At 40.7% G+C, this 26,411-nt stretch overlaps 2 protein-coding genes across 3 annotated transcripts; one reads left to right on the forward strand and one right to left on the reverse strand.

Annotated features, from left to right (window-relative positions):
* The first annotated feature begins 588 nt into the window (after positions 1-588).
* On the forward strand, positions 589-15,338 carry snx30 (sorting nexin family member 30). 2 transcript variants are annotated; one of them, XM_083982890.1, is made up of 9 exons: positions 589-904; positions 3,639-3,857; positions 7,134-7,244; positions 7,373-7,531; positions 8,084-8,273; positions 9,978-10,177; positions 10,930-11,019; positions 11,391-11,543; positions 13,050-15,338. In XM_083982890.1, exons 1-9 carry the CDS (start codon positions 866-868, stop codon positions 13,125-13,127), a joined length of 1,239 nt encoding a protein of 412 aa, XP_083839016.1. In that variant the 5' UTR covers positions 589-865; the 3' UTR covers positions 13,128-15,338. The 2 variants fall into 2 exon arrangements, with proteins under 2 accessions (XP_083839016.1, XP_083839015.1); XM_083982889.1 differs by having other exon boundaries at positions 589-894.
* Positions 15,339-15,846: 508 nt separating this feature from the next.
* slc46a2 (solute carrier family 46 member 2) lies at positions 15,847-25,249 on the reverse strand. Its single transcript, XM_083982891.1, has 7 exons — positions 24,681-25,249; positions 23,460-23,630; positions 23,043-23,261; positions 22,736-22,907; positions 21,310-21,393; positions 19,467-19,623; positions 15,847-19,320 (listed from the first exon to the last, which is right to left on the reverse strand). The coding sequence occupies exons 1-7, from the start codon at positions 25,152-25,154 to the stop codon at positions 19,272-19,274; spliced, it is 1,326 nt and encodes a 441-aa protein (XP_083839017.1). The 5' UTR covers positions 25,155-25,249; the 3' UTR covers positions 15,847-19,271.
* Positions 25,250-26,411: the final 1,162 nt, after the last annotated feature.

Below are 26,411 nucleotides of genomic sequence, written 5' to 3' on the forward strand. Positions count from 1 at the left end.
AAAAGTGGGAATCAAGGACCCATATGTAGTTGAAGTTCTCAGATCTAAAGTTAGGTATACGTGTTTCTTCAAGAGCATAGTAGCCTATAAAAAAAAAGGTCGACAGCAGTTTGAAACACAAAATAAATCAATCAATGAATACACAAGTAGGCTAAATGCATTTTTAAGATGAAGTTAGCTTCATCTTTACCTGCAAATTTACCAACGCCTATGCTATTTTGTTTTAGTTTCACAAGATGTCAGTCATAGAAGGAAATGTAATGTCATCAAATGGCAAGGACCAAGTTAAATGTTTTTCAGTTTAAGAGGGTAAGAACAAGGCGGGGAATATAGAAACATGTTGTGATGGAAGGTAGTAAAGGGGCAGGTATTATAAGTTTTCTTCATCCTGCTCCTTCCCAATCCTAGGTATGAAACAAATGAAATATCTTGTTTTTTTTTGCTTTTATGTGTGATATTTAATAAACAGGGTTAACATTTCACGCATCTTGCCAATAGACGATCTTTAGAGTTTCTTTGTTGTCACGTGACGCGTATGTTTACATCCGGGTTTTTCAGGTTTAACGTCCGCAGCTGCGCAGTGAGAGTCAGCTGACAGTCCCGAGCAGCCAACGGATGTTAACATCCCCACTGAAGACTCACTGACTCCGTCTCCGCTTCGCCGTGTCAACCGCGGAGAACCGGACCACCGTTACCCCCCTCTCCCTCCCTCCATCTCCCCCCCCGGTACCCGACCACGACTTCCCCGCCTCCCGCATGATGAGCGTCGGCGCTCCGAGAGGCCTGGCCAGCTCGGGGCAGAAGCCCATCACGGAGATCCTCCACCCGCTGTCCGCCGCCGAGGAGCCGCTCTCCCCGGGGCCAGATGTCACCGTCACCGCTGGAGGGGACAAGGTGGGTGAGGGTGAGGGTCCGCTGCTGCACGGGGCTGAGCTGAGACTGGGTCGGTGGTGGTTTGATAGCAACCTGGGGGAGGGGGATGGAGGAACCATGGTTAACCTACACATACTCTGTTTACTATCAGACTTTTAAATCCACCCATCAGTAGCCTACAAGTAATAGCAAACTGAAGTTTAATAGAGAAGCCAGGGGAAAACACAAATGAACGGGTTTTATGGTTAAAATGTAGGATTTTATTGCACATGACTGAAGATTAAACTTGAGCCTGTTTTCCACTGAATCACTGGATGAGAGAAAAATGTCAAATCAGTAGCAGGCTACCTGAGTCAACCATAACTTATAAAATACATAGCCTACTTTTTTTCTTTCTTTTTTCTTTTTACAGTGCAACAAAACCGCTACAGAAAAAAAAAAAAAAAAGGGAGGAGTGATTTTACTATTGCAGCCAAATGCACACACAAACACACGAAAGGTCCCACTATGAGTAAAATGTTTACACCATCACACATGAATCCCCTTCAGTCCACCTTCATTAAGATACCTGACATCATACGAGCTCAGGTGTGCTGTGCAAACAGAGATAGAGCATGCAAACAAATGTCAGGGCTTTGATCCCTCCTGCTGCTGACAACCTTAGCAACCAATGGCAGTAGATAGATGCTCAGTCCCAATAAGGCTTCTTTGCAGTTCAAGGCTGATTATTACCTTTCTGTTTTTCTTTTTTTTTTTCCTTCCATAAATTAAGAGTCAAGAGGCAGAAATCAAAGAATCAAAGACTTCGCATGCAAATTAAAATTGTTCATTGTCCATGTTGTAAGAAAATAAGTTATTCTTTTGGAAGAATTAGACAACAGCAGAATTGTAATGCCTGAATTTCAAAAACACAGATTGCTTATGAATATACAGTATAGCTAGTTTTTTGTCTGAATATCATTAAGCCATGACATGTTTTGTTGCATTTTCAGTATTTGTTCAATAATATTTTAAAATGCTAATTTCATCCCAAATACAATACACTGAATATATGTAGTGCCAATTTAGACAGCTTTGGTTTGATTTAAAACTGTCTCATGACTCCATGTAATATAATTTGTAGCATTTTTGTTAAGATGATTTGCAAAATCAGATCCTGTCACACAAACGCTAGGCTACATCATTAGTTAGATGATCAGCCACATACAGAGTTTTCACCCTCCAGCATCTCTCTCAGTTAAAATGAAGTTAAATGAATCCAGAAATTTCAAAAATAACCGTAAAGCCCTGAAACGCAACATTTAAACTCTATGGTGTTTTTTTTTTCTACCATGAGCACAACCCCACATTATATCCATTCCTCTAGCACAATACTGATGATATGTCTCTGAGCTCTGTGGTGTGTTTAAACACAGATCTGCTTCTCCCGGTGTAATATTCTCAGATGCGTCCTCAGTGTGTGTGTGTGTGTGAGCGTGGCTGTGTTGGCCGTAGCCCGGTCGTTCATTCACGGTGATGTAGTGATGCAATGCAATGCAATTATCTGTACTGTGATTACCAGTGCAGGTTATAGCACCACCGTGTAGAAAAGAGCAGTTACGAAGTCAGCACCCTCTGTGTGTGTGTGTGTGTGTAGCAGAGAGAGCGTGGTGTGAAGAAAATGTGTGTGTGGTCAGTGTGTGTGAGAGACAGAGCTGTAGCACTGTTTTTGACACTGATTTCTTTGGGAAGTCTCCCACGTGCGCACAAAACAAGTGTGAGTCAAAAAAAATCAGCCATCCCCACACACGTAACTCAACCTGTCTCTCTCTCTGTGTGTGTGTGTGTGGAGCCGTGACCTCAGAGGAGATTAGGCCGTGAGATGCCAAGAATCCAGATGAAATTGAACGTCTCACTTGGCAGAATTAGTTTTTACGATGTATTCCTGCCGCCTCAGTGTTATTCCAACCTTCCTGTTGCAGTGTTTACATTTTTCTCCGTGTTTATATCTAACATTGTGTCGCCTTGCTGCTGCTGCTTCTGCTGCTTGTCGAGATCTTTGGAGTCTCCTCTGAATGTGGAGCAACGAATGAACCCATTCATCCTTGTGTTTTATCACGCTTATTGTGATGTTTTCTGCGAAAGTAATGTGTTTTTTGGAAATTAAATTAAATAGCAAATAGATGAAGACAATCCATAATTCTGTATTGAATAGTAATCCACAGGTTGTCAAATCATTTAAGGAGACAGTTTACTCTTTTTAGCACTCGTGCTGTGTGGGGATGTTTTTGTAGACACGGATGCTGATTTCTAGGTGCAGTAAACATCTCTCTGAGCCAGAAAACAAGAGGAAGTCATCAAGGGCACACCACAGGAAACCCCTTCTCTAAAATAACTCATACATCATCTTTTAGCAGCACTCGATATCAAATAAAATGAGTTAAATCTGGTCTCTTGGTGCCACACAGCCACCAGTTCTCACACACTTAGTGTAAAGACCGTGGCGATGTATCCCGATTCCACAAATGCACCATTTCTCTCCTCTCGTCCATCATTCAATTAGAAAGACGAGAGCAGTGTCAGATGATGGAGGGTATGCGTGCAGCAGCAGCAGCAGCAGCAGCAGCAGCAACAAGAGCTCCATTGACAGGCAGAAACAACTGCATCACCGTCAGCATCAATCTATCACCTCTTTGTTTGCAGCCTTTTCCCACTGCAGCATCCAAATTAGATGTCACCCCCCCCCCCCCACCAATGGTGTCATATGTGTCCGTCCGTCCATGCAGGAAGCGGCGGTGCTGACCAACGGCACGCCGGTGGAGACGTCGAGCCCCGCCTCGGCGTCCTCGCTGTTCAACAGGCTGCAGCTGGACGATGACCCGGAAGCAGACGGCCGGGACCCTTACGCCTCCATGGAAACGCGCGACCTTTTCGTGACGGTGGACGACCCCAAGAAGCACGTTTCCACCATGGAGACCTACATCACCTACAGAGTGTCCACCAAGGTCTGCTAATTGTGTTAACAGTCTCCATGGTGTGGTGTGGTTGAGGGTCGCTGCATTAACCCTCTGTCTGCTGAGGTCACATGTTGTTTTTCATCTCTTAACAATCACTTTTTATATAGTGTCACTGTAAACAATTTCCAAAGGTTGAAGACGGATAATTTATCACAGTGAACATCTAAATCTCTCATTTGTCATATTTTGTAGTGTTTGATTTTTTCTTTGATGGTGCATTTAAGGGCAAGTTTGAGATCCCGGAGTTTCAAATACTGAAAAAAAAAACCCCATCCATCTTTGTTCACAACATTCATTTTTGTGTTTTGTGCTTAATTTTAAAGAAAGAAGAAACAAAACAAAAAAAACTTCATGGCTTTACTCACGAAGAGCTGTCCCTAGCCAGTGCCTTACTTTCTGATAGTGATGGAGAGGGTTTATTATTATTATGACCTCATGTGTTAGAAATAAAACTTTGGCCAAAGCTCTTATCAAGCCACAATCACCACCACTCACTCCTGGCAAGAAACCATGTTTGATGACAATCACATTAGAAGATCTTTTTAATTTATTTAACCTCTATTTATCCCAGGAAGGATCCATTGAGATTTAACAATCTCTTTTTCAAGGATGTCCTGGTCAGGGGAAGCAGTAGTACAAATACAAGCAAACATACACAGCAAGATCAAGATGACAAGAGACATCAAACGTCAAATGAGCAGCACAATTACAGATTTAAATTGATTGTCACAGGTGCAGCTGGTGACTAATAGTTCTGAGATTGTATGTTTGAAGCCAGAAAGAGGGATGAGACTAGAGCCCAATCTCATCCTGACTTGTAGGTCATTCCACAACCATGGCCCAGAGTAAGAGAGGGTCTTCATCCCTAACTCGGTCCTCATAAGGGGAAAGTTAAATCGCAGCCAACTGTTGGCTCTAAGATTGTGGGTCATCTGGACAGCAATAAACTTAGAACAGATGTAGTATGGCAGCTTGCCTAAAATAGCCTTGTAGATTAAAGGGATAGTTCACCCAAAATTCAAATTTCACTCATTATCTACTCACCCTCATGTCAACTAAGAGCTGTGAGAATTTTCAGAGTCCTCCGTTCCTTCTCTGAGTTACGGGGGGGTCTGCGCAGCAGTATTTGTCCATATAATGGTTGTGAATGGACACCAGAGCTCTTCGTCCAAAAAGACACACCAAAAAACATCCAAATACCTCCATACTGCTCGTCTGTAATGTCCCTCTTGTATTGAAGCCCCGACATGAGAAATTGTTCCGCCGGTCAGTGCAAATCACGTGAGATTTGCACTTACACAGGCAGAGCAGTGAACTGAGACACTGGGAGCTTCCGCTACAAACAAGCTTAAAATATAGACTTATTTAATTTTTTTCGGAACAATTTCTCATGTCGGGGCTTCAATACAAGAGGGACATTACAGACGAGCAGTATGGAGGTATTTGGATGTTTTTTGGTGTGTCTTTTTGGACGAAGAGCTCTGGTGTCCATTCACAACCATTATATGGACAAATACTGCTGCGCAGACCCCCCCGTAACTCAGAGAAGGAACGGAGGACTCTGAAAATTCTCACAGCTCTTAGTTGACATGAGGGTGAGTAGATAATGAGTGAAATTTGAATTTTGGGTGAACTATCCCTTTAAGGTGTACCAGTGCAAAAACCTACCGAGTATTAAGAGAAGAAAATCCTGTAAGTGTGTATATCTAGGGTAAAGGCCTCTGTATGTTAAGAACACCCATCGGATGCACAATGTTTCACTCTGCTCTAATATAGTAGATAGTAATGGAATCAGCAACATACCAGTGTCGCCACCTTCAGGCAAAGAAAAGAGCAGCAGTTGTAGATTTAAAACTGGTGCCACCTTCAGGCAAAAAAGTGTTGTGTTTATTTATTTCTTTTCACCACTGCTCTGTTTGCTTTTCTTTTAGCAGTAATATACAGCAACCAAAATCTAAACCCTCAGTGCCCGATAACAGGCTGATATGTAACGCAGTTGCAACATAATTCATTTTACATAACTGTCAAGGGGTCAGTTTTAAAGGAATGTCCCATAACTTAGCTCAGTCTCTAGTCTACAACCTGTTCGTGCTAATCGGCCAAACCACAGAATGATAGCCAGTTATCATGTCAGACCTCTGTTACATTCGATCTGCTCTTGTGCAATATGAATACTTGTGGTTATGATTGTGAAATCCTGAATGTTAAAGTTTTTTTTTTCTATTTTGTTCAGTGTTGACTAGAGCAGCAGGTCAGGAGAACAAGAGCATACTCGGTAGCAATGTAGCCTTGCACCATTACACCGTGCACCACTGACTGTGGTGACTCAGCTCAGAGGCCTCCGACAAATATCACAACCCGACATGAACACTGGGTGTTAATTGAGAGCGTGTGGGGGTGTCTTTTAACGCTGGATTGTCGGAGAGAGCGAGTGTGTGGTGTGTTTGCGCGCATTTGCACAGCAGCGTGTCAGCTGTTTCTCATGGTCAGTAAGCAGCAGCCATAAATCCAGTCATGAGCTGAGATGAGCAGAGAGATGGCCATCATGTGTAGACACGAATCCTACTGTGCCTACATTTATAAACAGGGTTGCAAAGGGGCGGAACATTTCCAGAAACTTTCCATGGGAAGTTAAGGTGGGGAATTTTGGAAATATTCCTAATTGGAAACTTCTCATGGGAATTGTGGGAATTTATAGGAATTATTGGGAATTTATGGGAATTAAATGGAAATTGGGGGTAATTTAAACAAACTGTATCATATCCAAACATAAATGTAAATTTTGTTTTGTGATAAGCAGACATCCATGCAAAATAATACAATTAAAAACATGACATTTCAACAGATTTATTTGTGAGTAGAACTTTATCAAGTTTTAATTATTGTATGAAAAATCAATTATTTTACAGAACAACAAAACATTAATGTTGAGTAAAATATTACTTATTAAGGGCCAACCTTCAATTTTGTAAATTTCGGATTTATTCCTGTTTATTCCCGTATATTCCTGTTAATTCCCATGGAAAGTTTCTAACTTTGAAAATTCCCAGAATTTTTCAACCCTATTTATAAACTTGTACACAATGAGCTTAAAGCCCAGACACATACTGAGTCACCAGTTAGAGAAGATAAATACATTTGTTCCTCTTCGGGGATGTGATAAATTACGGCTGTGTATCGGGGGCTTTAGTGTGTAATTGAAACGGTGTATATCCTCCATGGTAACACAACAAAGTGTGTGTGTGTTTGTGTTTTTTTCCTCAGACATCACGGATAGAGTTTGACCTGCCAGAATACTGCGTGCGACGGCGCTACCAGGACTTCGACTGGCTGAGGATCAAGCTGGAGGACAGCCAGCCGACCCACCTCATCCCAGTAGGTCAAATGAGGCACGACGCAGCCCACTGCCCTGTTTCCCAATGAGACACGCTTCATTTGGACTCTCTCTCCCTCTCTCTGTCCTCCTCTCCCCTCCTCCCTCCCCCACGTCCTCTCCCCTCCAGCCGCTGCCAGAGAAGTTCGTGATGAAAGGCGTGGTGGACCGCTTTTCGGAGGAGTTTGTGGAGACGAGGATGAAAGCTCTGGACAAGTTCCTGAAGCGAGTCGCCGATCACCCCGTCCTCTCCTTCAACCCGCATCTAAACGCTTTCCTGTCTGCCAAGGTAAAACAGCACGAGCATGAGAAGTTTTTTTTTCTCCACCGGCTTTTTTTTGTGAAGCTTTTTCATCAGATTTTGTTCTTTTATGCCGATAATCACTCCTCGACTCCAAACACAGGCGTGTTTTTGGTTCAAAATAGTTTAATTTTGTCAACAAAATGCTGCACAGAGGGTTCAATAAATTCAAAATGGAGAATGCATAAATATTGATGCATTTCCAAAGTACATCATAAACTTCATCTCAGCAGAGAATGCAGACTCTCTGCTCCTAACTGTGTGTGTGCGTGTGCATGCTTCACGACTCCCATCAGTCACAAATGTTGCTTCTAAGTAGCTGAGACACAAAACAAGATTTTATTGATCCCTCAGGTGAAATGAGGTTGTAGCAGCAGTAAAATAATTGGATTCAGAAGAAGAAAATAGAGCAAACCCGTATCAAGACAAGTATAGAAATCCACCATCGTGACAAATGGATGATAAAACACTAAAGGTAATAAAATAGCAGAGAAGTGACAGCTGACATCACCGTGTGTTGTTATTGCTGTGTGTCTGCAGGACCTGAACAAGCGTCAGGGTCTGGCTCTGCTGACCAAAGTGGGCGAGTCGGTGAAACACGTTGCCGGGGGCTACAAGCTCCGGGCGCGGCCGGCGGAGTTCTGCGCCATGGGAGAATACCTGGACACCTTCACCCAGAAACTGGGAACCATCGACCGCATCGCACAGAGGATCCTCAAAGAGCAGTCAGGTATCGCATGGAGGTGTCTCTGAGATTTTAAATTCTGGTTTCACACTCTAGCAGAGGATCTAGCAGTGTTGTGATTGCTTAAGAAATTTTCGTGGTGCAAAGCGAATATCATAAGAGATTTTACTAATAAGAAAATTAGGCTGGAGTATGTTGTACAACATAATACAACAAATAAAACCAGATTAGTTAGGTCAGAAATCCGTTGGAATATAGAAATAAAATATGCAAAACAAATGATTTTGATAAAAAAGGTTTTTAGTAGTAAAAGTAGTTTTCATTTCAGTTTTTCCACTGACAAGTTGCCTTTGTCTTTGAACTTTGATTTGCTAACTAATTGAAAATGATGAAACTTGATGAAATGAGAATTCAGAGTTTTAAAAAAAAAAGCATATTTGTCACATGTGCCATTCGGCTGATATAGGAAATGAGTTTAATTTTATTTTCTAGTGTATGTGGAATTGCACAGGGTTTACTTTAGTCAAATAAAAGCAGAGACTGATATATGACCGTACATATGTATACACAAAGATTAAATAGACTACTTACATATGAAATATTAAGACTAGCTCATTATCTAGAGAAAACACAGGAGATGAGAAAACAAAGCTCTGTTTGTACTTTTTTTTAGAGGCACTTGGTTATTTATTTTATTCTGAGGTTGTTCTCTTGAAGTTGAAATGCAGGCCATTCATTCATTCGCCTGGGACTACTTTTATTTATAGTAAAATAGATAGTTGTTTACTATACAAGTACCATACAAGTGCACTATGTTAAGGGTTTCCTGCGTTGAAAATGAATATGAAGTTTGATTAAATAAATATGAAGATGCACGTTGTTGATTCTATTTAATGGACATAGGGCTAGGCTATAAGACACAATTTGGACTTTATGAGGTTCGGACATTTTACTTGGAGGAAAGTTTAGCAACTGGACCTCATTGAATTTTAATTGAATACCCCTGCTGTAGACAGTATAGTACAGTTGATTTGTCATATCTTTTATTTTATTTTCTTCTTCTATGTATATTGGCAATACTTTATTTCGTAGCTTAAGTTAACTGGAAGATGACTGCTTTTTCTCCTACTTACTCCCAGCTCTATGTACATGCTACATTGTACTTGTGCTCACTCCGCTGTCATGGGTGGTTTACATTAACCTGTACAGGTTTATCTGCAGTATTGACTTTTTCAGTGGCGTTGTGTTTGCGTGGAGAGAAACCCACAGACCTTTGGGCCTTGAGGCTGCACGCTTGATGACCACAGCCCTAAAAAGTGATGACGAGCGATTCTGCCGTGTGAAATCCTCGCTGTCACCATCTGCCCGGGTTTTAAATGCGTTGCAGTCTGTGGCTCTGAAAATCTGAGGCGTAAAAGGAAAAGTGATTGTTTCCATTTTGGAGGAGATAAGATGGAAAGTGAGGGAGGACGGAAACTGGAGATAATGGAGGTTTATGAGCTGACACGGTGTGTGTGTGTGAAAAAGCAAATGCCACGCACGCTTGACTCAGCAGCCTGGCATTTGGCCATCAGTTTCTCTCATGTGTAATTTATAAATATTTACAATACAGTTGAACATGACAGTCCCTCAGTATCACCTGTTAGGAAAGAGAGAAGGCATCAGCCTGTCAAGTATGAAAAAGTCAGCAGAAATGTGTTTTACATAGAAGAACAAAGACCATAACTCTGCTTGTCTCTGTCCATCCAGAGTATCTAACAGAGCTGCGGGAGTACGGCACCGTGTACTCCAGCTGGGCGGCGTCCGAGGAGGAGCTGCAGCGGCCGCTGGAGGGCGTGGCCGGCAGCGTGACCACGTGCAGCGGAGCGCTGGAGGAGCTGAGTGACAACATGAGCCAGGACTTTCTGCCAGTGCTCAGAGAATACGTCCTCTACATCGAGTCCATGAAGGTGAGAGGGTCATGAGCGCTCAGTGAGCAGAAACTGTTGACTTTCCTGTTCCATGTTTTTCGTTTTTCTTTTTAACTTTTTTCACTTTTTAAATGTATTTATTTATTTTTTACAAAAATAGAATAAAATCTACATACAAAATGGGTATACAGCACCTGACATTGTTAAATGAAGTAATTGAAGTAATAAAAAGGATATGATCATATAGGATCATATAGCCTATATGCGGATATACACAAAAACCAAATTAGTCCAGTTCTTTCTGTCTCATGACAGAAACAAAACAAAACAAAACAAAAGACGAACACACACACACAAAAAAAAAGAGAAAAAAAAGAAAGTAAACCCTGAGAGAAGGATCAAAACCTTGGTCAGTACACAATAAATACAAATACCACATAGCAGCCTGATGAATCTGTTTCATGTTTTTTGACATTATATCATTCTGTTATCTTGATAAAATGTTAGTTCTTGGTTCAATAAAATCAGTAAAGGCAAGTAATAGTTGCCTTGAAGCCATAAACACTCAAAAAACGTTGTTTCGAAATAGATGCTGCGTTCTGCTGCGTCACCTTTGACCCTGAATAAAGGAAGTCGCATCTGTATTTCTGCTTGTCACATCCTGTCCTAACTAAGCCCCTGACTCAGCATGTATTTTTCTGTTCATCATTTTCACAAGTTGTCTCATAGAATAACCTTATAACCCTTAACCCTAACGCGTCGACATGTTTGCCCTTTGATTTTCTTTACAGAACGTTTTGAGGAAGCGAGACCAGAGCCAGGCGGAGTACGAGGGACGACTAGAAGCAGCCGTGTTGCGCAAACAGGAGGACAGAACGCCTGTAAGCATCCTCCTCTCCGACATGGAAGCTGTGAACAAAAATGCTGCGTTCACTGTTTCACATTTCCGGGAGAGTCTGTACTTTGCTCTGTCCCTGTTGAAAGTATGTAGTGAGATTTAGAAGTTAATCGTTTACCTCGTTATTTCTCATCCCAAAAATGGAGCTTGTTGTTCTTTGAATAACACAATAAAGGGACTATATGTCTGCAGAAATAAGGATTCCCTGGAATTAAGGCACAGTTGTTGTTGGATTAACACAGAAATGTATCTGGGTAGTTTCCAGCTGAATCCCCCCCACCCTCCCCCTATAAACTGTAGTCTTGTATAATGTCCCCTCAAGGCCCCTGTAGCTGTAGCTTTCTCTGCCTATAGATACCAATCGAGGTGGAGAAATGCCAGGACAAAGTGGAGTGTTTCAACGCCGACCTGAAGGCGGACTGGGAGCGCTGGCAGAGAAACAAGAGACAAGACTTCAAACAGCTGCTCACAGGCATGGCCGACAAAAACATCAACTACTACGAAAAGGTAACGCCGGCTGCTGTGGAGCAATAATGTGTTGAAAACACCGCAGAGATGTGGACATTGTAATCACCAACAGAAATAATTTTATAGCGAGAACAGAAACAGAACGTGGTCTTCTATAACAGGTGTCGTGTTAAAATGTGTTCACACAGGAGAGTTTCGAAGCCTCACACCCACCAACAGCAAATTATGACAAAGATGCCAGTTTACACGTTTCCCACAGTCACACTAAAAATAGATAATTGTCGGCGTAGAAGTTTCGATTGTGAGGGCTGAGTTTCTCTCACAGAAGTCACATTTCTCACAACAATTTATTTGCTCTGTCCTTTTTTGTATTTAGAGTCAGTCATACAAGATGGAACCACGATTTACAGAATTGAACAACAAAAATATCAGATTTGATTTTGGATTGATCATATACACAGAAAAATAAGTTCAGTGTCACAAAAAAAGACAAATAATAGCAGAAAAAAAATAAACACAAGCAGTAAAAGAGTAAACTATAAAACAAATATCGATAATACAAGTAAAGGAAAAAGGTACGTAAAAGAAATGATAAAAATATGTTTTAAAATAGTCCCCCTTTTCTATACAAGTTAAAAAGGGCATAACATTTCTGAGCACACCCTGTTGTGGTGTATTGAGTTTCCTCCAGAGTTAAAAGATGTATAAGATCCTTGTTCCAAATTGAAGGCTGGAGGAGGAGGGTGGGGGTGCAAAAGCTTTCTACCAACTATTTAAATGGAATTAAAAGCATCATTACTCAGCCTTAAGAAATGTTTTCATGCTCAACGCTGTTCAAAATTCAAAAAGTGCTCATGTTTGATGTCGTCCCCAGTCACTGTCAATTAGGTTATTTTAGTTCAGACTACACATCCATACCAAACACATAGCAACAAGTCTATAGTATTAAATAATCCAGAATCGGGGCGGTGCGTGGCGCAGTGGTTAAGGCGGCCGCCCCATGTAGAGGCTACAGTCCTCAACGCAGGCGTCCCCGGTTCGAATCCCGCGTCGGGCAGACCTTTCCTGCATGTCATTCCCCCTCTCTCTGCCTCCCCCTTTCCTGTCTATCTCACTATGAGCTGTCAAATAAAGGCAAAAACGCCAAAAAAATATACTTAAAAAAAAAAAATAATAATAATAATCCAGTATCTGTAGCAGATCCAACAGAGCTCCAGCTGAGTTGTTGACCTTTATTTACTGAAGATGAATCCTCCTCAGCAGAATGAGGCAGTTCCACTCACCTGGAAACGGCCCGATACAACAGTGCAAATCATTTTGCTCAAAAGCACTTGAGTGGGGACATTAGGGGGAAAATGTGAGCTGATATTTCACTGTCTGCTGAAAGATGGTGTCTTTAACATCACCGATAGTGAATGTGAATGTGAAGATGAACACAAAATGTCAATCTTATACAAATCTGCCTCTTTCATCCGTCTTCCCCCTTTCACCTTTCTTCTCTCCCTCCATCCGCTGACTTCTCTCTCCTGTCTCCACCTTCTGCAGTGCCAGGCGGCGTGGGAGTCGCTCATCACTCTCCTCCAGGACAAACAGACTGAGGACAAAACGAGCGAGACGAACTGAAACATCACCTCATGTCTCTGCCCCTTATCTCTCTCTCTGTCTCTCTCTCTCTCTCTCCCTCTCCCCCTCTCTGTATCACGCTCACACTCACGCCAAGGAAAAGGAGCAGCCGGGGCAGCAGACTGGAACTGCTGGACTTTTGCCCCTGTTCTCTCTTGAGATGATCGTACGGAGGGGGAGTCGTCTCTCTCTGTGATCTGACCTGCGAAAGAGGTAACGAACGGTGCGTTCAAGGACAGCAGGGAAAGAGGAGAGAGACTCACCATGTACAGACTTCTTCTTTTTTCTTTTTGTTCTTATTGACTTTTTTCTACTTCATATTTCCAATTAACAGTCGGTGGCCAATTCTATTTGTGTTAAATTAACTGCAGTCTCAGAGAGGCGCTTGTTCGTTCTTTTCCCTCCGTGTTCACATTGAGCCAATTTTGAAGGATAACTCCTCGGCCTTGCAAAAAACATTTTTGGAGGGCAGATGCAGATATGATGAGTGGGTGTGAAGTATCTTAAATTAAAATAAAACTATTGGAGCATCCCCAAGATTTCTTTCTCTCTCGGGTTGTGAAACCTTGTGAAAATGGTAACGGCAAAACTTCTACATTTCTTAAAAGCATCACATTGGCTGTAAATAAGAAATATTTTATACTTAACAACCATATTTGTTTTATTTTATTTTGCATGTTTTGCATTTGTATTTACGGTTGACCATTTTTCCAAAAGTTAATAAGCTTTACATTTTTCCTACTTTTCCATTGTTATTAAGAAAATCAGCTCACAGAGACTTGAATGTGCCGGGGTATCTTAAGGTTCGAGTCGTGTTGCCATGGCGACAGATGTCGTCAGGAGACCCCTGTAAAAGTCTTTGTCAGTTCTACAAAGGGAAACTTGTTTTGTTCCACACAGTTACAGCTAACAGCAGCGTTTGACAGTGACGACACAGGTGTGGGTGTCCGAGTTGAACGTTGAGCTTGACTTCAGCGTTTTGTGTTTTTGAGCACAGTGCAGCAGCGCCCTCTTCTGGTCAAAGTGCTAAGAGTTTAACTGGTGGCTGGACAGTGAGCTACAATACAGTAAAGTGATTTAAGCTCTTTTCTAGATGCAAAGGCTTTAACTCAGTTGGGGGGGGGGGGGTACTAAATAGCACAGCAGGCAGATTTACCCAGGCAGCGACATAGACGGAGTGGAAGGTGAAGACTCTTGTTTGTTTTAATCGCTTTAAGTAAGTAAGCGATCAGGTGTTTGTGTTTCTGAAGAACAATTTCAAGTTGAATGTCATTTTCTTGCAGTAATCTTCACAATATCTCTAAAACAAAAACACTGGGAGCTTATGGCATTATCACTCCCCAATAATACAGTTGTTAAAAGTTCATCTTGAATACTTAAACATGTTAATGTGGCTCACTTAACAAACACAGCATAAGTTTAAACACTTGAGGACTTGGATAAAGTGGTGTTGTTTCCTGAAGGCTATACTCAGTTCAGAGCCAGACATCTACATTCAGAGAGATGAAGCCTGTAGTTGAGTTAATGTTACCTGCTTTAAGTCAATGATTTATTTCTCCTGGTATGAATCAAAAGGACTCAGACGTGTTAACATCTTTTTTTCAAAGTTTGGTTTTGTAGGAGAAAATGATGACTTAGCTGTGATTCATAGGAAACATTTTCGCTGGGTGTAGCAGCAGCATGTATGACCAACAGATTTTTATTTTTTTGCGTCACACTGGTTTCCTCTTTTTTGGGGGGTGGGGGACTGAAATTGTTACTAATGTGGACTGGCCTTGAAGGAAAAAAATCATTCTGAGATTTTCTGATACTTCAATGCATAAACTGTTAAACTCAGTTTATCTAGTAATTGCTCCTTTTTTTCAGTGTAAAATGGCTTTTGACCATCCAGACAGGTACTGTTTAGAGTAATTCCCTCCTATATGTAAATCCTTTTTCTTCCCTCCGTCCTCAGCTGTTCTGCTTCATTATTACATTCAGCATAAAGTAGCAAAAACATGACCAATGATACCAGGGCATATTTATTTTTCATCAGATCAAAGTCAGGATTTTCTGAAAGGTGCTGATTATTGGCATTGACGTAGCAGTTTCACTAAAACAGACAATTTTCATTTGTTTTCTTTTTTTATTCATTTACCTGAGGCCCCTTCAGTGTCCCTCGGCGTAGCCAAATGTGTACAAGTGCTGTAAGACACAAGAGATGAAGTGACTGCGTCCACTTTGCTGAAGTATTTGGTCAGTTCTCTTGTTTTTAATTTTACGTCCATCATTCCCCTTGAGCTTTAAAAGCATGAAGCAGCCGCTGCTTCCTCTTACTGCCAGAAGTCAGGGAAGTGACTCATAAGGAATTTTGTATTTTTAATTGTGCATGCTAATGCAGCCAGTTGGACAGGGTGTGAAGGGAAGCTGTGGTCCAGTGTTGAGGCGGCTACAGCAGACAGTACTATCGATGCACTGATGCTAAAAGGCTAAATTATTGTATTTGTATATTCAAATACCAAAATATTACAATCCTGTACAAAGCGTGAGTGTTAGAAGTGTTTCACATATACTGTAGAAAAAGACCTTTAAAGCACAGATGCACCATCATTTTTAAGGATTTGCTAAGTTTCTACATTTTCCTTTTTTTTTTCTTTTGATGTTAATTGTCACAAAGTATCCAAACATGCAGCACAATTAAATATTTTATATATATATATAAAAAGTTTATCCAATTCAATTCTAAACAGGAGGGATTCAGGAAAGCTAATGCACTGAAATGAAGCCAAGTTAAAGGTGTCCTGTTGAGTTTTTGACCACTAGTTGTGCTGCAGAGCAGAGTGTTTGTGAACACACCCCTTATGTGTCCCAAGGAAACAGAAAGTATGAAGTTTGAAAAATGTAAACAGAAATTATTCAGTTCACAAGAAAACCACAGCGCAGAGTGATTTACATCACACTGTAAAGTTCCACATTTCAAAATCGGTTCATTTTGTACCAGCGCGCTGCAGTGGTGACTGTAAGAAATGCAACAGCAGACGGGATCAGACTTGATTTCTACGTCTTTCCAGCAAAAACAAACTGTTCTCTATAACCCAGGTACGATATCGTATAGACAAGTGAGGAAGAGGAAATGTAGCAAACATGAAAGTTTAAACGTGATCTGACAGGGTGTAAAAAGAAGCTTTTCCTTTTGTTGTTCTTTCTTTCTTTGTTTTTTTGGTTCTGCTATCAGTTTTGTTTTTTGTTTTTTTACAGCTGAGCACTGTGAATTGTTGCCAATGAGGCAGTGATTTAAAAAAAAAAAGAGGCATCGGTGCATCTGTAGACTTTCTTGCTCTCTGGTGTAAATGAAGTAACTGTACTGATGAAGTGATTTTGAGCATGCACGACTTCTGAGGTCACTGAGATTTGATTAAAATTTCTCTTTGCTCTAATGGCAATATTCTGTATATTCGATATAGTCCTATGTACAGCTGAGTTATATACGGTACAGCTGAGTCTATTTTTGTATAAGAGGAAGATCATTGTTGGGTTTCCACTGAGTGTGTGAGGATGAATACATTTCAGAAGGGGCTTTGGAGATAGGTGCTGATAATGTAAATCTTGTATTGCCAAAATATGAGGCATAAAAAATGGGATTGGTTTTTTTTTTTACTCTTGATGCTCAGTGGAACCCCAACGACATTTTTCTGCTGTATATAATTCTCCTTAATCATAGCCATTGTAAAAACCCCATCTTATACTGTGTGCCTGCTGATTTATTGTTGCACTATAAACGTAGCTTCACTTCTCTGGCAGGAATGTCTGATTTGAAAAAAAAAAAGAATTAACAGAATACTAAGTTTAGTTGAGACATATTTTGTGTTTCAGCTGATAATAATCTGTAATGTTAAGAAAGCATAGCTGATTCAGGTTAACGCACCAAACAGGGACGACTATGACAGCTGCCATTGTACAAGCCTATAAAGAATTGTGTGTGTGTGTGCGCGTGTGTGTGTGTAAGCGCGTGTGTGTTAAAATCAAATGTTTCTAAGCCAAATGTCCCTGTCTTCCTCACAAACATTCACACATGAAGTGAGAATCTGATCTGCAGCACAGGATAAACCGGCCAATCAAACGTGGACAAAAGGTCAAAAGTCAGACGACTAAACAAACGTGTGAATCTCAAGCTCCAGTCTTTTTATTTCTGTTCCTCCCCAGTGTGTACTGTTTACGTTCAGAGTCCTTATTGTACATTTGGATGTGAATAACATCTTGTTGTAATTATAAATAAGCTTGTATATTGATGTTGTTTTTGATGCAATTTATCTTTACCTCAAACGATTTTTTGAATATATCGGACCAATAATAAAAAGAACGAATTCATTTGATATTTTCTTGCTCTGGTTTGATTTTTCTTTATTCAATAATGGCATTTTATTCATTTTTTATTTTCATTTTATTAACAAGTACATGTGCAAAAAAAAACTGTGATAATTTGGTGAAAATGCATTTAATATTGAAAATATTGATCTTACAAAGATGTAACAAAATATAAATCTGGAAAACTCTTAACCCAGTGACTCTTAAAATGCAACACTACTAATAAGAATAAATTAAAAACTTTCTGAATAACTTTGAGGAATTTATAAATTTCACAATACATTGCATTTAGTCAGTTCCTTACAAAAGCAAGTTAAATGTCTCAAAAAATGAGAAATGTGGGGGAAAAATATATACTTACTGTAATATAAAATGTACCTTACTGTAACCCAGTTGTATGAGTGTAACAAAACCCACTTTCAAAGTTTAAAATACAAGCTGCATTTTTATCTTGCCTTTAGCTGTACCTTTAAAAAAAACATGAGACAAGATGACAGGACAAGCACTGAAATATACAAACCTCTTCTCATGGAGACAAAGTCACTTCAGGCATAATTATGCTGGATATGAACAGTTTTTATAAGAATATGATATTTGGAAATTACATTATTGTGTTTCTTGCTTTTTAAGAAAGATATTCTGGCCTTGAACCAGACCCAGTCTAAAACTTATATTCTCAAACTGTATAGTACCTTTCAAATAGGTGAGTGCAGTTCAAATGACTTTACAAACGAATGAGAAGTAAAAAAAAAAAAAAAAAAAAAAAAAAAAAATCAAAATCCCACCAATGTAAAAGATATGATTTTTTTCCTGGGACGTGTCAGCATTTCCTGACCTGCAGGTTCAGATTTGGTCTATTTACAGACTTTCTGTTTTACAGATGAGTCAGCAGAGGGACCTGAGGGACCTTTAAATGATGTGAGATTCATTTAATCTAAACATCTGCAGCCATTAAAACGTGTGACTGGAATCTACACAAGTACATTGTGATCCTTAATCAGTGTCTTTACCAAATCTACTGTACCATTCACAACAAAGAGTAAACACGTCTGTACAGGAAAAAAATAAGAGACCATTTTTCCTCAATAAATCAGCATCTTTACATGTATAGCCGCCATTCTCATGTCCATTGAATTTCAACAGAAGCACAGAAGCACACCTCATTCTACTTAATGAGGCACTGATTATATTATTATTTTTTCCCAGAGCTGTATGTATATTTAAAACCTCATAGGATTACAGACACTATCTCAGCAGAGATGGAAATCTCACTTTGAATAATGTGTATGAAAATTCCTGAAATCTCTGTATCCATCCAGCTCTGGTGTGCAAGGCTTTGGCCCTGAGATGTCTTACAAAGTCATCATTTGAATCAAATATATAAAATATTTACAACTGAAATAGTGTAAAATAATGCTTGGCTTGTTCACAAAAACAACCCTGAAGGCAGTGCTCGTAGGGGACTTTTCATGTCTGACACAGTCACTGAAAAGTTCACATTATGTCGAAATCACCGTGGGTGTGTTGTTGTGGATGTGAGACTGGATGATGAAATCCATCGGCTGACGACATCTGCCTGTGTCCCGGTCACAAGTTGAACAGTTCTCACATTTTTGTCAGATTGTAAGAAATATTTTCTTCCAGTATCCCTCACACTCAGCCCTTATATAAAGACTTAATCACAAAATATTTGTAAACATAAAACCTCTGTTTGTACCTCCAGTAACAGCTAAAATGCAGCAGCTCCTTCACTGGTGTGTGTACAGCACCAGTGCACACTCAGCTGCCGAGTCAGTCTCCCTAAATCCTCTCGTACTGTCTCCTCTGAGGCGACCTGCAGCCCACGATACTGGAGGGAGGAAACGGGGAAAGTGTGTGAAGAAGTGTGTCTGATAATACTGCCATGTATTTGATTTTATGATACGTTTTTAGGACATTTGTTGTGGTGCCTACTAAAACTTAATATGCTGATGTGGAGCAGGCTAAGAGGAGTACCTGATGGGGATCATTCCCAGTACGGTGAAGATGCTGGAGAGCAAGAAGACGAAGCCTGGGAACGAGTCCAGGGTTCCCTGATAGATCTTAGTGAAGGCAGGGATATAGGCCAGACCGGCGAACTTCAGAGCCAACTGCAGGGAGGTGAGAGTGGTGCCTGATGGGAAGGAAGGAGGAAACAGTTCTAATTATCTCATAAAGTGCATGTCATTAATGATTTTGTTTTATGCAGCCGCTAATGTTTGCTTTCTTATTTTTTCCAGATTTTGAGCCTTTAATTTAATTTTTCTTCACAGGTAACTTACTTTAAATGTTTTCTCACTTAATTCATGTGAGTGGAGAGAAATCTAGTCTAGTCTATTTTAGGTTATTCTCACAGCGTTTTGAATACAATCAATCAGCTGCCATTGTGCACAACTATTCACAATTTCACCACGATGCTTTAGGAACATCCTCTCTGCAAAGTACCGTGACAAATTGTGCGGAAGTTCAATGATGAGAAGTGGTGCTGTTTTAAATACAAAACACTGCTCACACCAAATATTCATTCATTTCCTTCTCTGTCTTTTACTTTCTGTAAATGAAATACTACAGTATGTGTTGCTTTAATTAAAAATAACTTCCTCATTCTGTATTTGAGCCTGAAATACTTGCATGATGTTGCAGTGTTTTTTTATTTTTTTATTTCCTTGTATCTGTGTGTTGACCAGAAAGAGGTGGGTGTTGCTGGGGTTTGTGTTTGCACTGCTCACACTTCTCAGGCTGACATCACGTCAGAGCAAACACACAAGGCAAACCACTGATAATGAATGACCCCTGTTCCCTGGTCATCAGTAACTGTGTCAGAGAGGAGCTAACACACTGACAGGATCTTTTTCAATATAAACTAGTCTCACTGTTTCCAGTATAGACACCATCCCTCTCTGTGTGCATGTCCGTCGAAAAATCTGCTGAACGCTGCTGTGCACATTCTAAAAACAAAACCTACAGAGTAAAAACAATGGCAGCTTGATCAAAGCCAATGAAAATCAATGAACTAGAGAACATTAACCAGAGGTCAGAGGAAAACATATTGTACTTTATTGAAATGGCGTCTTTTCCATATTCAGGGTGTGTATTGATATAGCTGTCTGCTAAGTCAGGAGTCACAAGCTGTTGTTTTCTGTGGTTAAATATTTTCTATATTCTGCTTAGCAATGTAATGCCATTTATTTAAAGACATATAACATCACTCTCATCACACAGCTACATCTTGTTACAGATTAATTGACCATTGAGTTTATTTCTGTGCAAACTCAATTTTCAGGAATCTGTCCTCCATAACTTCCTCTGCCGTTTCACCTTATCTGAATCTCTCTCTTTTTTTTGCCTTTATTTGATAGCATAGTTGAGAGAGACAGGAAATGGGGAGGCAGAGAGAGGGGGAATGACATGCATTAAAGGGCCGCCCGATGCTGGGTTCGAACCGGGTGACTGCAGCGAGGATTATAGCCTCTGCATATGGGGCACCTGCTCAATTACAGCTTATATAGTTTTTTGCCATGTCCACGTTACTGTCATTTACTATGAATACTTTTGGATCTACTTTCTCTCTCTTAAAATCTAAAGGTAACTGAGAAAGTATGTTGTTGTTTTTTTTGTAATTGAGAAGAAGTGTCCCTTTAAAACTGTAAACATGGTGTAAATGACACGTTGTGCAGTGACAAAAATATTTATATTTCTAACCATTACAGCCACAGCGATGTAATAATATTAATAACTTTTTTTAACTGTTCAATGATCTGTACTCTTTTTAATACTCATCTGTTAGTGCTCACACATACACACAGGTTGCATTACTCACCCCATGATGATGCTGGAACCTGCTGTGAGAGCAGAGATCTGATTGTTGGCATCGGGATGAGAGCAAACAGGTTGAGTGAGCGAGCTGTGAAGGAATGAACGTTCATTCATTATTTTACACAAGTGCTTTGTATTCAGTAGGTATGCGTGACTAATAGATCTGTGGATCTGGAGCTTTCGGATTTGTTTCCAACAAGCACATCTGGTTAAACATCATCTCAGTTTCTCTAGGGGATTTTTTCCCCCATGTGTTGTTGTTGTTGTGTTGTGTTGTGTGGCTCAGTGGAACTGTGGTTAACACTGTCGCTTCTTCCCACAGTCCAAAGACTTGCTGATGAGGTTAAGTTAATGTTCTACCACCAGTATTAATGTAAACGCAGTGTAAACAACAGCCACAAAACACAACACTCTCTGTGGAGGAGCTGCCACAAGTGGTAACACATGCTGCTGTAGTCTATTGCTATGGTTGCTCCGGCAACCTTATCATTGTTGGTTGACCTAAAAGGCTTCGTTACCATTGCTCCAGCATGTCACCATAGACACCAGATTTAAGGCTTTGACATACAGTACTTTGAAAGATTTTTTTGATCTCTCTGGCTCTGATCGGCTTTATCAGCACAGCGTATAACAGATGTTGAACACAGACAGAGCAGCTATAGAGACTGTCTATCTATATAGGAGCTTTATTGTTTCTACTCACTATTAGTTCTTTATTTTGGTTCCTTTCTCATGATTTACAATGACAACCTACATCTGTGTGAAACAATCCTGTTAGACCTGTGCTTCTTAAATGTAGGCCAAGTGGAGGTTGACTCAGATTGTGGGAATGCTGTTCCCCTTTCTTACTTTTGCTGAGTCAAAAAAGAAAAGAAAGAGAGAACAACAACGGAACAGAAAAGTTTCTTTTTCCTGCAGAGGCACAGCTGGGCTTGTGGGAAATAAAAACTGGACCTTATGTTTTATTTAAAGAACAACCTGTGAAACCACCAGGCCCCATGTGAGATACTGTCATGTTTTCCTGTACAGGACAATGCAGTCTGTCACCAACGACAACATGGCTGGGTTGTGACTTACTACTCACAGTGCTGCATATAGGTTACAATACTGTAATTAATCATTTAATTAAATAGCAAAAAAATAAGTTGCCAACTGTTTTATTTTTAAGTAATCTATCAGGCAAAAACTCAGAATCCAGCTTACTGTAAGATGTGATGAGATTGATCTCTTTTTATGTGTTTTACTTATATAAATCAAAGTATATGATATACCTTTGGGTTTTGGAGTTAGAGAATAATGTAAATTGAGAAAAAAATTAAGTGTGTAAAAAAAAAGAAAAAAAAAGTGGAATTTTTGGTCCAATATTATCCTGATATTACAATCGAATGGGACAAATTGAATATCCTTCACAAACGGTGCCTCAGTCTTACCCAGGTAGAAGGTGGCGGTTGTTGTGACAAAGGTCATGAAGTAGATTCCTGAGGCGAAGGACAGCATGCCGATCAGGATGAGCACGACGTCACTGAAACAGCGACGGAACACAATGACACCGAGAAAACTGGTGAAGAAGATCACACATCCCGCTGCGCTCCCATAACCAACCTGCGGAGAGACGCACAGAAACATGAAGAGGGAGACAGAGACAGTGAAGAGGAAAATGAAAGAAAGTTCGATTGAGACAAAATCTATAGAATATACACAGTACTGTATGTAAAGATACACATGATGCAGTATCACCTGAGTGGCGGTCCAGCTGAGCGGCTTTTTCAACACAAAGGCGCCCAGTATCTCCACAGCTCCACCCACTGCAAAGTCGTAGAGGACGGCAGCTACAAACAGCAGAACCACGTTCACTATGTCGATCCCAGCAGGAGCCCCAGAGACAGCAGCAGTGTCAGAGGAGTCGGACAGAGCGTGGCTGTCCTCATCAGGCTCGTTGGTGGACACTTGTTTCACCTTGAATTAAGATGGACACACACACAATTACACACATTTCAATACAAAAGAAAAAATGCATTCAGGGGTGTTTAATCCTGATACAATGAAAAAATTACAGAAATCAATGCAGTTTTGGCTCATAGAGACACAACAATGAAAACATGTACATGAAATGTCCATACAGGATACTGTTTATAATATTACACACTGACTAACCTGCAGCAGGAATATGGAGAATATGAAGCAGAGCAGGTTGATCAGCAGGCTCACAATGAGTAGGATGATCCCATGTCCCAGACTGGAGCTGTAGAGCAGGAACAGATGACCTGACACCAGGCTGCCCACCAGACCTGCTGCCCCATACAGCAGCTCCACTCTCATCATCACCTGCAGAGGACACAGACACAGCAGAAAGGTTACCTACATCTTATGTCCCCAACTTCTATGTGACGTTTAATGTCACTGGAGTTTGAGAGGGTTTGTGTTATTTTAGGCCAAAAAATGGGAACAAATTTGTCAAGGTGAGTGAATGATGTGCTGGTTTTAAATGTCCCATAGATTTTTTTTCTATAACAGAGGGCAGACAGTGCAAAAGCAAATTTTGTTCCCAGGAGTGGACTAACCACAGTAAAACAGGCAGTGACTTTCAACCCCTAATTTTGTCATACTCTGTAAAATTCAAGATGATGATGATATTACTGATGGATAATGACACAATAATACCAATAACAAATAAACAATATTCTTATTATCGTTATCATTGTTACTGCTAAATATTAGCAGAAGACTGGCATACATCAGACAATAATGAAAACGGTTTGTGTTTCAAGGTAGCAAGATATTAAACAATCGGTAACACTTTACAATAAGGGTCCCTTAATTAACGTTAGACATTATTAAGCATTAATTAACTGTTTACAGATATATTAACAATCATTATTATGTATTAGGATTAGGAAACACATTAATTAATGTAGCCTATTAGTAAGCAGTTAATTAATGTTTACTACTCAAAGTTAGTTAATAAATTATTCTAATAATAAAAGTTGAATAATGTAATTAGTTATGTATGCATTACTCAGCATTAATTAACACAATGGTTTAGGCTATATAATGCTTAATAATGTAGGCTACTAACTAACGTTAATTAAGGGACCCTTATTGTAAGCGTTACCAAACAATCTAACACATTATCCACTGGACTTTATTTTGGTCTATATAATAATTAATTTATTTTTCATGATTTACATAGTTTAATTATTATAGCTTTAGTGATATTTTATTGGCCTATCACTAAAGTTTGACACAAAGTTTAACACTGTTTAACACACAACTACCAGTTTACTCATATGCTGCAGCCTTGATGCTGGATATGTTGTTACTTTTTAGCCTACTGATGCTGAAAGTGACACTGTTTTCTCCCACATCAGCACTGACCTTGGAGCGGTCAGCCGCCGTGGAGCCGAGCGACGCCAGCGTCATGACGCCGGGCCAGTAGGCGCAGTAGCCGCCGGAGAGCCCGAACAGAACCGCGGCGCCGTACATGACCTCCAGCGGCAGCCGGCAGCTGACCACCAGGAGGAGGGCGAGCCTGGGCAGCAGGTACCCGGCCAGGGGCACCACGATGGGGGCTTTCCTCCAGCCCCGGTCGCTGAGCTTGGCCAGGACCAGCGCGGGGATGATCGGGACCAGGCGGATGACGAGGTTGTAGGTCATGTAGAAGTCCGTCATGGCTTTCTGCTGGCTGGCCTCTCTGGACATATCGGGGTATGTGGCGTTAGTAGACCGGTCCTTGACCACCATCTGCAGGGCGGTGTCGTACAGAGAGCTGCCCAGCTCCTCCAGCACTATGATGGGCCCTACCTGCCGGAGCACCGTGAAGGCAGCTTGACACAAAGCAGGCAGCACCATGATCTCTGCTGTCAGGCTCCTCACGGTGAGCTGCAGGGTTTACTGACACTGGACTAATCACACTGAATGAGCAGGACTGAAGAAGTCATTGTGGATCACTGCGTAGTTGTAGGCATCACTGAGGAAGAAGAAAACGTGTGCCACGCCCACTTCCCCCTCCTCCTCACGTGCTCAACTGGCTCGTGGAAGATGAGGAGGGATGAAACTGAAAGTTGTGTGTGTGTGTTTGAGATTTGGGAAAGCACCGCAGTCACACCATAATATAATACATGGTCACACCCAGCCCCTGTGGCGTTAACATGTTCATCTGGATCGAGTTTTTACATGTTGATCAAACACATGGCTGAACTCTAACAGAAAAGGGGAAGTTGTCGAAATTGCGTCAGCAGAAATGGAGATTAGTTGAGTATTAGTTGTTTTTGAGGGATGATCTTTCTGATGTTTGAGCTGAAAAAAGTAGGCTAATCCAGGACCATAATACATCCATGTCCAGGACACACTCAAATGTGTGGCCCTGAGAGCTCAGTGCACTGGAACATAAGAAAACACATGTTTAGGCTATGTGTTTATGAATATGTATTGAGTGTTTCTGGACACACAAAAATTTGCTAAAGAGGCAAACCTTACATAAATATCTGCAGTTATATTTGTATTTTCTGATAGATGTTATAATAAACCAAAGAACTAACCTCATTTTTAAGCACCAGTGGGAGAGCACGTAATGCACCACCAGGCGGTAGGGAAGCACCTAGAACTCTAGCCAAAGAAAACACACAACTCACCAGGCGGTCGAAAATGTAGGCCAAGTAGAATTATAAATCTGCCATAAGGCTGAAAACCATCAAAGCATTATGCAAACCTGCACAGAGCTTGTAAAAAACACCAAAGCACCAAAGATTACCGTGTGCATTCACCAAAATGGTTGCCCCAGCTGTATCTCAAACTGACAGTTAGATGAAATTTCTAATAATACAGCTATGGGTGGCTAGAGACTCATGGAGTCAGCACAAATAAACAACGCTACTTAAAGCAGATATCAGTGGAATGTTTTTGTTAATATAAGTCCTAAATAGTCCTATTTTCCGTCAGCAATCACTTACATGAAGTATTTCAGCCTAAACACGAGTCTCTCCGTCACTCTGCTCTGCTGTAACCCGAGGAGAAAATTTTCCTTGTGGGATACAAGTGTTATCCAATGAGGAGAGAGAATGGCATGAAGGGCTGTGTGTGCAGCCAAGGGATGCGCGTGAATGTGGT

The sequence above is a fragment of the Trachurus trachurus genome (genome assembly GCF_905171665.1).
Source record: "Trachurus trachurus genome assembly, chromosome: 12".
NCBI lineage: Eukaryota > Metazoa > Chordata > Actinopteri > Carangiformes > Carangidae > Trachurus > Trachurus trachurus.

What these genes read in the sequence shown, in the direction of transcription:
- snx30 (XM_083982889.1), top strand. Translation starts at nt 757, where the DNA reads ATGATGAGCGTCGGCGCTCCGAGAGGCCTGGCCAGCTCGGGGCAGAAG. An exon ending in ACGCTTTCCTGTCTGCCAAG is followed by an intron (nt 7,532 to 8,083) that starts GTAAAACAGCAC and finishes GTGTGTCTGCAG; the next exon opens with GACCTGAACAAGCGTCAGGG. An exon ending in ACATCAACTACTACGAAAAG is followed by an intron (nt 11,544 to 13,049) that starts GTAACGCCGGCT and finishes CACCTTCTGCAG; the next exon opens with TGCCAGGCGGCGTGGGAGTC.
- slc46a2 (XM_083982891.1), bottom strand. Translation starts at nt 25,154, where the DNA reads ATGGTGCTGCCTGCTTTGTGTCAAGCTGCCTTCACGGTGCTCCGGCAG. An exon ending in TCTCCATATTCCTGCTGCAG is followed by an intron (nt 23,262 to 23,459) that starts GTTAGTCAGTGT and finishes TCTTAATTCAAG; the next exon opens with GTGAAACAAGTGTCCACCAA. An exon ending in CTGGGAATGATCCCCATCAG is followed by an intron (nt 19,321 to 19,466) that starts GTACTCCTCTTA and finishes TCCTCCCTCCAG; the next exon opens with TATCGTGGGCTGCAGGTCGC.